The sequence below is a fragment of the Carcharodon carcharias genome, chromosome 2, assembly GCF_017639515.1.
Source record: "Carcharodon carcharias isolate sCarCar2 chromosome 2, sCarCar2.pri, whole genome shotgun sequence".
Classification (NCBI taxonomy): Eukaryota; Metazoa; Chordata; class Chondrichthyes; order Lamniformes; family Lamnidae; genus Carcharodon; species Carcharodon carcharias.
Genome location: NC_054468.1, coordinates 42,987,673 through 43,000,614, shown reverse-complemented (window position 1 = coordinate 43,000,614; position 12,942 = coordinate 42,987,673). Strand labels below are relative to the sequence as shown.

Below are 12,942 nucleotides of genomic sequence, written 5' to 3'. Positions count from 1 at the left end.
TGTATACACACAAATTCATAGCTCACTGACCACTTTGAGGAAAGGCCTTTTACTTGGTCATGACAATACCTTTAAAAAGACCAGTCAGGCCATCTGAGCAGCAAACTGAGGTTCAAGTAGCAAAGGAAGGAGCATTGTTCAGCTCACTACTTGTCTCTTAGACAACTTCACAATGCACGTCTCATTAATCTTTCTACTTTTCAAAAACATCTACAGCAGGGCCCTCTCAAGCCAGCAGCCAAAGGTCACGGGTATGATCATAAAGAATTTTATACTTGTTACTAAGAAACATTGTAATAGTGCCAGTGAAAACTGTTTCCAAATTCTGCATGATTTATGTACACTAAGGCACCAAAAATGAGATGATGTGGCACCACTTTGTTCAATATACCAATATGTTCCAATACTTGTACATCTAATTTTAGTGTAGTGTCTTAGAGTAAGTATGTTCACCTAAACCACTGTTCACAGCAACAACTCTTGTGCATATATCAATGTCTAGTTAGTGATTATTATGAGATACACATTCCTCGAGAATAAATTTAGCCTGGTTTTTCCCTACTGACACATCATTCATGTAGAAGTAGTATAACATTCCGAGTTTCAATTAGATATTTTAGACTTAACATTTTTCATCTTTTCTGCTGTGTCTAACCATTTGGTCTTACTTAAATGATCAAGAAGATAACAAAAAAAGGTGCCTACTCTTTAACAAATGTCTGAAGTTGCAACTTGATGGATCTTTGGGCTTGGTCAAACAGAATCTGAAATACAAAATAAAATAATTTACAATAAATAGAGACAAGGGTTACTATACCTTAATTGTTTCATCAATGGAAACATTCATGGTGCCTGCTCCAGTACAATTTTCTATTCATGGCCTGCAATTTCACTTCCAACAATGTTTTATTCTCCAGCTACTAAAGATATGATGCTCTGAAGAGGGAGTGCATGTAATGTTTGCTCTCATACATTAAGTGTAACTCATGATCTTTACAATTGTAATTGAATTTTCTGCAGCCCCATTTGATTACTTAATCTCCATCCATTGTTTTGTTGTTCTTCTTAAAAAAATCTATCCATTATCAATTCCTGTATGGTTCAAGAACACTCCATCATAAATGATTTTTTCCGTATATCTCTTAAGGCTTGCATCAAGTATAATTCATACCCCTGTTATCGTAATAATGCTTATTGTACCAAATTTAAAATCCTGAATTCCTTATTTTGCAATAAGTTGATTAAAATCAAACAGTTTATCAAACTGAATATTACATCTATAAACAGTAAGGTTCTGTTGATTGCTCACAAAAGTACATTTTTTTTGCCATAGACACACAAAAGCCAAAGTTTCCACTTTGTTTTCAGGAGAAATTGGCTTATTCCAAGTTCTGCAATGTAGCTTACAAACTATGCATCACGAATAGCTGATCACCCTATAGGTTACAAAGGAACTGGAAATTATACCAAAAGCCATACATTTTTAAATGCTTATTGAGGGAATGTTATTCAACAGTAAGTCACCAAGTATTATTACAACTCAGGAATTCCATGATTTATCCTCCACTCTTGCCACCCAACACCTTCAACATTTATTCTTCCTTTCCTAGTACTGCAGTTTGCTAGGATAGAGTTATCTTCCGGGCACCTCATCTAAGTGGTCATTCTTCACATTAAAGCCTTATTACTATCCCCGTGGAGACGAATAATTTTTAAAGAGAAATTTGAACTTCCAGTTAACAGCTGAAAGAATGACACAAGATTTCACATTTTAAGATGTTTGCCCTAACAAAATACTAAGAGCCCTAATGACTAATCACTGTTTTCCTTTGGTTAACTTGTACTTTAATCTGCAGATAAAAAAGTTCCCCTTTCCTACTTAGGAGACATAACACTCTCCATGGAATTACAGTTGCTCTCAGCTTCCAAGGGGCTCCTGTATCCCCATTTCACCAATTGGTAACTTCAACTGACTGCCTCCAGGCACGTCCCTTAGTTTTTGGAGAGTTTACTACCAGCAACAAAAAATTTGTCCCGATGAGTCTTCCCATCTGGCCACACCGGTGCGCATCTCCTGAAGTCCTTGAATGGCTGCGGAATACGTGCCTTCAACTACAGACCATCACCCTCCCACCTCTGGCCGTGGTAGCTTGGAAAGCCAGGCAGTCGTTTCTCTTTGCTGGCCATGCAAAACTGCTGTCCGTAATTCACTGATTTGTTGGGAAGCTTGTAACCTGATCTCAAAAATGGCTTCCTCTGCACTCTTCCCCTTGGCAACATGAAACACATTAGCCTTACAACTTTTTTTATTTATTCATCCATGAGATAAAGGCATCACTAGCCAGGCCAGCATTTATTGCCCATCTCTAAAGATGCATCCAGATAGAAATGTTGGTTAGCTATTCTTGACCCCAACTCAGTCTTTCATCTTTGAAGTAAATGAACAACATAAAGTACAATTGTTTACAACCCAATACTTTCAACACCTTTCTGGGCCTTTGGGAGACTCAGAATCTACCCATTTTGTGAACTCTGAGATTACTGCCATTGTCTCCAATGTGAACACTTTACACTGTTGGCCCTGTAACACAATCTGGATCTCCCTCTGATATTTAACTGCCCCAGGCCTTCAGAGCAGGTCACATGACCCCTTCCGTTTTATCTTAAATTAAAGGCCATTCCAAAACAACAATCTTATAAACTTCATGATTGCAACAGCCTGGATAGCTAATTTATCATCTTTGAGAGCAAACTTGATTCTGCCTTCATCTAACATTCACACACAGACTTTCCAAAAAAGGTTATTGGCCAGCAATCGGAAAGGGGACTTGACTATTTTGTTCCCTAGTGCTGGGGCTTTGTGGCAGTTAAGAGCAGCTACTAGATAGAGATTCAAATCTGGGACATTTGAGGTGCGTGGATCAGTTACAACCTAGCTTTACCAACCAAAAAATTGGGGTATCTATCTCACCTCCCTCAAAAAGCTTAGATCCCTAACTTTAATCTTCTCTCGCTATTCCCCATCATGCTCAGGTGCAATTTCACTAATGGCAGGGTCCTGTCTTACTACATTGATAAGGCCATTCTCCATACAAACCCTAGAGGGTAATCATCAACATGCTAATCAATCATAAGGTAATCAGTTGAACCTGAATCAGTACTTAATCAGCAAAAAATTGGATCAGGAGGAGAAAACCCAGGATAGTTTTTCTTTATGTATTCCAGGGACAGAGGCATATTGACTGCTCTGCTAACTCAGATCAGACAAAGCGTACACATATCAGGAATTCCTGTTCCAGATGCTGTAGTACAACGCATTTGCCTTTTTGACAACTTGCATCTATACCATGTCTTTAACATAGCAAAACATACAAAAGCGCTGCACAGGAATATCAAACAAAATTTGGGACAGAGCCATGTAGAGAGATGTTGAGGCCTCAGTTTTCAGAAACATCTTAAAAGTGGAGAAAAAGGTAGAGAAGTGGAAAGGATTAGAGAGGGAGCTCTAAAGCTTTGGGTCCAGGCAACTGTAGGCGCAATTTTCAATAGCGCTGCAAAGAAAATCAGGGATGCACAAGAGACAAAGGGTAATGCAGAGATCTTGGATGTTTGTAGGAGGTTACACAGGTAGGGAGGGGCAAGGCCATGGAAGGATCAGAAAACAATGAGAATTTTAAAATCAAGGCGTTGCTGTAGGGAGACAATGTAGGTCAGCAAGCCTGGGAGTTATGGGTGAATGGGTCTCAGCGTGAGTTAGCATATGGGCAGTAAAGGTTTGGAGGAGCTCGAGTTTACAGAGGGTGTAAGGTGGGAGGCCGGGCAAAAGAGCATTGGAATAGTTCAGTTTCAAAGTTACAAATGTATGGATGAGGATTTCAGCTGATGGAGGAAAGGGCGGTGCTTGAAATGTTTTGGAGGTGGAAGCAGGTGGTTTTGCTAATGGAGGGGATATGGGGTTAGAAGATTAGCTTGGGATCAAATAGGACGCAGTTTGCAAATGATCTGGTTCAGCCTTAGACACTGGTCAGCGAGAGGAATGGAGTCAGTGGCTAGGGAACAGAACTTGTGGCAGGAACTGAAGACAATGACTTCAGTCTTCCCAATATTTAATTGCAGGAAATTTCTGCTCATTCAAAGAAGCAGTGTGAAAAATCAGAGACAGTGAAGGGGTGGAGAGAGGTGGTGGTCAGGTGGAACTGGGTGTCATACATGTGGAACAAGATGTCAGAGGATATCGGGGCAGCATTTGGATGAGAATTGGTTAGATCCTTGGATGATTCCAGACCACAGCTGTTAAAGGGTTGTGATTTCTTGTTTTGTAGTTACCAGACCCAACTGGTTGTAGTTCTAAATACTTGCCTGACATACCCCTGGTTTATTCTGCAGACAGAACTAATGTCACACCCTCAATAAACTTCTGTCCCTAAAAATATTTTATCAAAGATCAATAATTTTTTTTGAGTTATGATTATGACTTCCTTAGGCCATCTCCTGCTCCATGATCACATGCATTATGCACTATACCACTGAAATTCACAACCTGTTAATTGGCAACCAATTTTCTAGTCACATAATAAATCATTCTTGATTCCAGGAAATCACAAAAGATGGGGGTCTGTCCTCTCAGTTTACCGTTTGTACAGATCCAGCAGACTCTGTTTCACATTATTCACCATGTGCAGGGCTTTTTGCATTGCCTCCAGACCATTGCTCCACTCATCATGTCCTGGTTTCTAAATGTCCTCTAAGATTATTCGCCATCGACATTTATTCTGGAATTTTATCAGTTTTTCAGCATGTTCCCTCTCCTCACATGACTGTTCCTTGAAGAATTCAGCAAAATGACGTAGGGCAACATGATCCTGGTCAAACTAAGAGGACATGGAAAGATAAACATAGGAAGAAGAGAGCCCCAGGTTGATCTGCTGGTTAACAGCATCCACAGGTCCTTATGGTGGTTCTGATACACTCGTCTCATCTTCACAAATTCATTGGCCATATAGACTTTTCATTAATACAAAGTTAGGAGGGACTTGTGGAATGGCTACTGATAGAGGTTATAGACAATCAAGGCTTTCACGTTGGACTTTTCTTCTCAATCTCTTATTTTTACAAGAACTACAACAACTTGTATGACACCTGTAACATAATAAATCATCCCAAGGCACTTCACCGGTGTGTTACAAAGCAAAATTTGATACTGAGACACAAACTGAACTGGACCAGCTATATAAATACTGTGGCTACAACAGGTCAGAGACTATGAATTCTGCAGAGGGTAACTCACCTCCTCACTCCTCAAAGCCTATCCACTATCCACCAAACACAAGTCAGGAGTCTGATGGTCACTTGCCTGGCTGAGTACAGCTCCAACACCACATGAGAAGCTTAACACAATCTAGGACAAAGCAGCCTGCTTGATTGGCAAACCATCCACCATCTTCAACATTCATTCCCTCCACAACCAATCCACAGTGACAGTGTGTACCACCAACAAGATGCACTGCAGCAACTCACCAAAGCTCCTTTGACAGCACCTTGCAAACCCACGATCTCACCCACCTAGAAGGACAAGGGCAGTAGTTGCACGGGAACATCACCACCTGGAAGCTCCCCTCCAAGCCACACACCTTTCTGACTTAGAACTACATCACCATTCCTTCACTGTCGCTGGGTGAAAATCCTGGAACTCCCTCCCTAACAGCACTGTGGGTGTACCTACAGCACATGGACTGCAGCAGTTCAAGAAGATAGCTCACCACCACCTTCTCAAGAGCAATTAAGAATGGGCAATTAAACTGCTGGCCAAGCTAGCAAAGCCTAGATTCTGTGAAAGAAAAAGAAGGTATTAAGGCAGATGACCAAAAGCTTGGCCAAGGTCTTAATAATCATCTTAGAGGAGGAAAGAGAGCCAGAGACTTAGGGAGGGAATTCCAGAAATTAGGGTTTTGGCACCTGAAAGCACAGCCACCAATGGTGCAGCAAGTAAAATTGAGGATGCTCAAGAGGCCAGAATTAGACTACCAAAGATATCTGAGACTGCAGGAGGTTGGAAATAGAGGGACTTAGGCCCTGGATGGATTTGAAAACAAGGAAAGGTATGGAGTAACATTCTTTTTTTGGAATAGTTGAATTAACGGTTTTTGGGGGGAAAAAATGTACATATTTCATTCAGAGGTCTCCATGCAAACAAATCTGATTTTGGCATCATATTCAGTCTCCTAAAGTAAGTTCAATACAACTGTTCTAAGCAAATATAAACACAAATGCTCAAACGCTAGGAGTATAAAACACATTCACCCAGCTACCACACCCGATTCATTGGATCTTGGTTATAATGCTTGTTCTGTTAAGACTACTGGATGACGTTCTGGATATTTCACCTTACGATCAATAATTTGATTTGTGTTTGAAAAACAATGACAAATATATCAAATTTCTAAGACTATAAATGAGCACAGAAAAATTTTGCATCATACTCAATTTTTCCAGGGTTATTTGCACTATGCAACCTCAGTTGAAGCTTCAGATTTGTAATCAACCACACCTAACAATTAGCTGAAATTAATTAAATCTGACATAGTTCTTACTCTGTTACAAGACCTACACTGGTTTCAACCTCTACACTGATTACACCCATTACAACTTGCTCTGAAGAAGGGTCATACAGACTCAAAACATTAACACTGTTTCTCTCTCCACAGATACTGTCAGACCTGCTGAGTTTTTTCAGCACTCTGTGTTTTCATTTCAGATTTCCAGCATCTGCAGTATTTTGCTTTTATCTTAGTGTTCAATTCACTGCCACTTCTCTTCCAGAAATGCCTATCTTGAAGAAGTACTGCTTTTCTCTCTGACAGGATTTCCGTTTGTCTTTTTCGCTCTGTTCATGTTCATTGCTTTCCATTTCCCTCCTGGTGTTTGACAAGGTGTTTACCAAAACTCGCTTTCACAGCCACATTTCCTTCCTCAGCGACTGGCTCTGTCTCTGATTTACCCCAAGTGGATTCCAACTGAAATTCTATCCCTCATGTTTTGAATCCACCCAGGATTACAGGTATCTCCGGGACATACAACATTCCTCGGACTGCTGCCCTCGCCACATCCTGAGATTCACTCTCAGTGCCATACGCCGCCATATGAACACATAATACCTCTTCCTCCAGCAGCAATGACTCATCCTATCTCAAAGCTGTCCTTGTCCCCAGTTTCATTTTATTCTTCGCCTCATCCGACATCTTAACAAGAAATTTCTCTTCCTTTCAAGTATTAAGGAATGCAAGCTCCAACAACTTATTAATAGCAACGCCCATCCAGGACCTTCCACACATTCCCATCCCTCCGACACCATCCCTTCTTCTAACCCCAGCTCTTGCCGTGTATTCACCATACCCTCTGAATTTCCCCTTGCTGATGCTGAATGTTCTGTACTCAGCAAAAGACTCAGTTTCAAACCCTTACACCCTCACCTCAATGAATTTCAGGCTCAGCACAATGCTGAACTCTTCTTCCGACACCTTCGCCTCCACGCTCACTTCTTTGGGCAGGAGGTCTCCTCCAGTTCAAAGGATCCTTTCACCTGCCTCCTGTATTCTCCCTCTGGCCTCTTACCTGCTCTTGATCTTTTCACCAAGAATTATTGGCGTGACATCAGTCGTCTCAATTTCTCTGCTCCTCTCAGCCACTCTAACCTGTCTCCTTCTGAATTTGCTGCATTCCATTCTTAGGTCCAATCCTGACTTTGTTATCAAATATGCTGACAAGGGTGGTGATGTTGTTGTCTGGTGTACTAACCTCCACCTCGCAGAGGCTGAGCGACAACTCTCAGACACTTCTTCCTACTTCCTCTGGACAATGACCCCCATGCTGAACATCAAGCCATTGTTTCCAAGACTGTCACTGACCTCATCTCCTCTGAAGATCTTCCCTCCAACGCTTCCAACCTCAGTCTCCTAACCCCACACAGCCCGCTTCTACCTCCTCCCCAAAATCCACAAACAGGACTGTCCCAGTAGGCCCATCGTGTCAGCCTGTTCCTGCTCCACGGAACTCATTTCTTCCTATCTTGACTTCGTTCTCTCTCCTTATCCAGTCTCTTCTCAACTACATCTGCGATTCCTCTGATGCCCTATATGATATCAACGATTTCCAGTTTCCTGGGCCTAATTGTCCCCTCTTTACCAGGGATGTCCAATCCCTCTACACCTCCATCCCCCACCAGGATGATCTGAAGGCGTCACTTCTTCCTTGAACAGAGCCCCGAACAATCTGTATCCACCACCAATCTCCTCCGTTTGGCTGAACTTGTTCTCTCACTGAACAATTTCTCCTTAAACTTGTCTCACTTCCTCCAAAAGGTGTGGCTATGGGTACCCACTTGGATCCCAGTTATGCCGGTCTCTTAATGGGGTGTGGGGAAAATTCCCAGTTCCAGTGCTACTCAGGCTCCCTCCCACATCTCTTTATTCAGTACATTAACGACTGTTTCGCTGCCGCTTCATGCTCTTATCTGGGACTGGGAAAATTTATCAATTTTGCTTCCAATTTCCACCTCTCTATCACCTTCACATGGTCCATCTCCAACACTACCCTTCCCTTCCTTGACCTCTGTCGCTATTTCTAGCGATAGACTGTCCTAAGCTCTGAAGAAGGGTCATACAGGCTCAAAGCGTTAACTCTGTTTCGCTCTCCACAGATGATGTCAGATCTGCTGAGCTTTTCCAGCATTTTCTGTTTTCATTACAACCTTATTCGCTTGTATTCCGCATTTCATTCATCAAATTCAATACTGATGTCCTTTATTATCCCTTTCTTTTGGTATAGCATTTATGTTAGATAGATAAGCTACATTTTTAACATCCCGTATTCACTATGTATTTGGTAGTAGTAATCATGGCATTGCTGGGTAACTATTAAGTTTAAACTGAAAGACGTTATAGGCAAGAGAGTTTTAAATTGCTGCAAGTTTCAACAGTTTCTGATAATGATTGGATATGTGACATGTAATAAATTTAGACATTGCTGTGCAGAATAATACTATGCACTATATTCAGTTTATCACAAATTCACAAAGCAAGATAAAAGCTGACATGAACTATCAAAATAAATAACTTGTGCTACTATACATTCAGTGATGTTTATCTGTTTAGTGAATCAAAAATTGCTGAAGCAGGGCATATCACAACATGATAAGAACATGCAAGAACTTGCAAGAACAACCTACAATTATCTAGCACCTTTAATGTCAAACATCCCAAGGTGCTTGATAGCAATATTATCAAACAAAATTTTGACATTGAGCCACAGAGAGTACCCTCATCTCAAAGTTTCTGGAATTGCAAAATGATAGCGGCATGGTGAGGACAACAAGGCATCCGGCTCCTTAACCAATTATATTTGAGCATTGAGAAATAAAGGAAGCACTGAGAATGAGGGAGAATTAGAGCAGATGAACAGAATGTCAAACCAGGTACAGAAAGAGAGGTAAGATTCAATACAGAGAAAGAAAAAGAGAAGGCAAAATAAAATCTTAAAATTTGACATCTTAACTTTGCACTAAGTCACTACCAGAAGGGGTGAGTCTCCACACTTTTATGGGCAATAGGGGTTGAAAGGCAGTCATTAAAAATTACAGTTAAAAGTTTTTAAGACATTAACAGGTTAATTACAGTATTAATTCCTAGACTAACTTTCTAGGGTAAGTTGAATGGTTAATTAATGTGCAAATGCAGCAATCTTTCAAAAAAAATCATGGAGCAGTTAAGGGCAAGGTGTTGTTTTCATGAAGCTATTACAACATGCTGAAAATTGGCCAAACGCTTGGGCCAGGCTGCACTACCTAACTTTACATGGCTGACAGGTGGAGGGGAATTGAATTAGCACCTAACACCTTTCAGTACTATTGGAGCAGACCTGTGCTCCAGAACTAGCTGCGCCTTTCAACAAGCTGTTCTAGCTACAACACAGGCATCTACTTGACAATGTGGAAACCTGCCCAGGTATGTCCTGTACACAAAAAAACAGGACAAATCCAACCCAGCCAATTGCCGCCACATCTTGATCATCAGTAAAGTGATGGAAGGGGTCATCAACAGTGCTATCAAGTGCGCACTGATGCTCAGTTTGGGTTCTACCAGGACCACTCAGCTTCTGACCCCATTACAGCCTTAGACCAAACATAGACAAAAGAGCTGATTTCAAGAGGTGAGGTGAGAGTGACTGCCTTTGACATCAAGGTAGCATTTGACCAAGTGTAGCATCAATTGGCCCTAGCAAAATGAGAATCGGGTAAAACTCTCCACTGGTTGGAATCATACCGATCACAAAGGAAGGTGGTTATAGCTGTTGAAGGTCAATCATCTCAGTCCCAGGACATCATTGCAGGCGTTCCTCAGGGTAGTGTCTTAGGCCCAAACATCTTCAGCTGCTTTATCAACGATCTTCCTTCCATCATAAAGGAGTGGGAATGTTTGCTGATGATTGCACAATGTTCAGCACCATTTGCGACTCCTCAGATATTGAAGCAGTCTGTGTCCAGCAAGACTTGGACAACATTCATGCTTGGGCTGATAAGTGGAAATAAACATTTATGCTAAATAAGTGCCAGGAAGTGACCATCTCCAACAAGAGAAAATTCAACCATCTCCCCTTGACATTCAATGACATTACCATCACTGCATCCCCCACTATCAACATCTTGGTGGGCATTACCATTGACCAGGAACCAGTTATATAAATACTGTGGCAACAGGAGCAGGGAAAGGGCTCAGAATTCTGGGGGGGAATAACCCACCTTCTGACTCCCCAAAGCCTGTTGACTATCTACAAGGCACAAGTCAGGAGAGTGATGAATGAGTGCAGCGCCAACAATGCTCAAGAAGCTTGACATAATCCAGGACAAAGCAGTCTGCTTGCTTGGCACCACATTCATCATCTTCCAACAACCAGTCCTGTCCTTCCACCACCAATGTACAGTGGCAGCAGTGTATACCATCTACAAGATGCACTGCAGCACCTCGCTAAGACTCCTTCTACAGCACATTCCAAACCCGCAACCTCTACCACCTAGAAGGACAAGGGCAGCAGATGTATGGGTACACCACCACTTCAAGTTCCCTTCCAAGCCACACGCCATCATGACTTGGAACTATGTCACTGTTCCTTCACGGTCGCTGGATCAAAATTCTGAAACTCCCTCCTTAACAGCACTGTGGGTGTACCTACACCACACGGAGTGGTTCAAGGCGGCGGCTCACCCATCATCACCTTCTCAAGAGCAATTAGGCATGGGCAATAAATGCTGGTCTAGCCAGCGATGCCTACATCCCATGAAAGAAAAAGAAATTTGACAGTCTTTCAACATATCAGGGTTTACAATTGTAAATGTAGAAGGTAGCAAAATCATAATTTCTCTACAAGATACAATAGGCTCAATGATATTCAGAAGTAGAAAGACTGGAATAGTGCATATTTAAAGCAGTGTTTTTTTTTAAAAGGACTTCAAGACTGGAAACCCAAATATCTAAATCAGGGTGCTAAAAACACAATTTTGTTTCCTGCAAGTAATCCCTGTTTTATTCCTATGAATATATGATAATCCATTCTGCTAAACAAGTCACATCTAAAGTAACATCGCAAACTATTAAGACCTTTTATTGATCTGGTCAATAGGACTGCAGGAAGTTACATCATTTTTATAATCCTTTCATATTATATTTGATTTGTTTTTCATAAAGTAAGCTACTTAGCTGACCATGACTCAATTCTCATTATACAAGATTTCCTTGATGAGCCTTGGAATAAATAAAACAGGCTTCTATGGTAACAAAGCAGTTCAGTATGGTGTAATGAATAACTGTGACATGGACATAATGTAATAACACTTACATGATGCTTGTAAAGAATATCATACATATATCATTAATATAAATAGATAGGTCACCTTTCTGCATATTCCTCATATTAAATAAAACAAGCCCACACCACTCATTACTGCACTCAGGTGGATGCCTAGACGACAGGATTTATTTTCATGTTGAATGAAGAATGCCTATTTTAAAATAGTACTGTACAGTGCACAACAACAGTGATATGGACCCAACAGATCTCACTTGCAGCATTTTTGATCTCACTTACCATGTCTTAGATTTAAAATTTTAATAATCTGACCAGTTAACGAATCTTAAAATGACAGCACAGGAAGCGGTCATATAGTCCATCATGCAGCTAATATACAACTATAGACAGAAATACTGGTAGGAGGTAGATGGAGGAAGAACTGTCTGTTCTTGGGGCACCGGGGGCAAGGTGTGGTGGCTGACAGCCGACCGTTCGTATTTGTTGTCATTACTCCTTTGAAACTGATCGCAGCTTCGGAACATCAGGCATGAACACATTAGGGAGCCAATCCTGAAGTTGCTGTCACTCAGGGTTCCGACAGGGACCATGCTGTGGCTCCTCCCTGAAACGGCGATCACTGAAATTAATGAGAATTTCAACTTTGCTGCTCCTGCATCGCTGTTAGAAACTCCATAAAAAGTTACACCTTGTAATCCCATAAAAAGTTACACCTCAAGCATAGCTAAGTTTTTAACAGTGATGTGGTTAATAAAATTTAATGAACTGAACTTGTCTTGAAAAGTAAATTTATAATTGTGGAGTGTTATTAAATTAACCAGTAAACTTCTTTTAAAAATTAAACAAAATTAGCTTAAAGTTGTTTAGAATATTTTAGTTTCTATCTTCACCAATGTCTCAATCTTTAATTTATTCCACATAAGACAGGTTAAAAGTGATTTTTATTTTAGTTCTTTTAGTTTACTTTTTGAGTGTCTATGGACATGATGGCATCACTGTTGTTTGACACTGTGAATGCCCAATGAAGAACGTTGCAATAAGTGGCAGTATCACTGCATATTGATACAGCTGAAATCTCACCAGAGA

General features: G+C 40.9%; 1 protein-coding gene across 4 annotated transcripts in view; it reads right to left on the bottom strand.

The window, feature by feature from the left end:
* Positions 1-12,942, bottom strand: part of LOC121271722 (arf-GAP with coiled-coil, ANK repeat and PH domain-containing protein 2-like) — a 229,908-nt gene that overhangs the window by 147,968 nt on the left and 68,998 nt on the right. For all 4 annotated transcript variants that reach the window (XM_041177912.1, XM_041177922.1, XM_041177940.1 and 1 more), the window contains exon 5: positions 706-764. In XM_041177912.1, the coding sequence (XP_041033846.1) occupies positions 706-764 (59 nt within the window). The remainder of the gene's footprint in view (positions 1-705; positions 765-12,942) is intronic.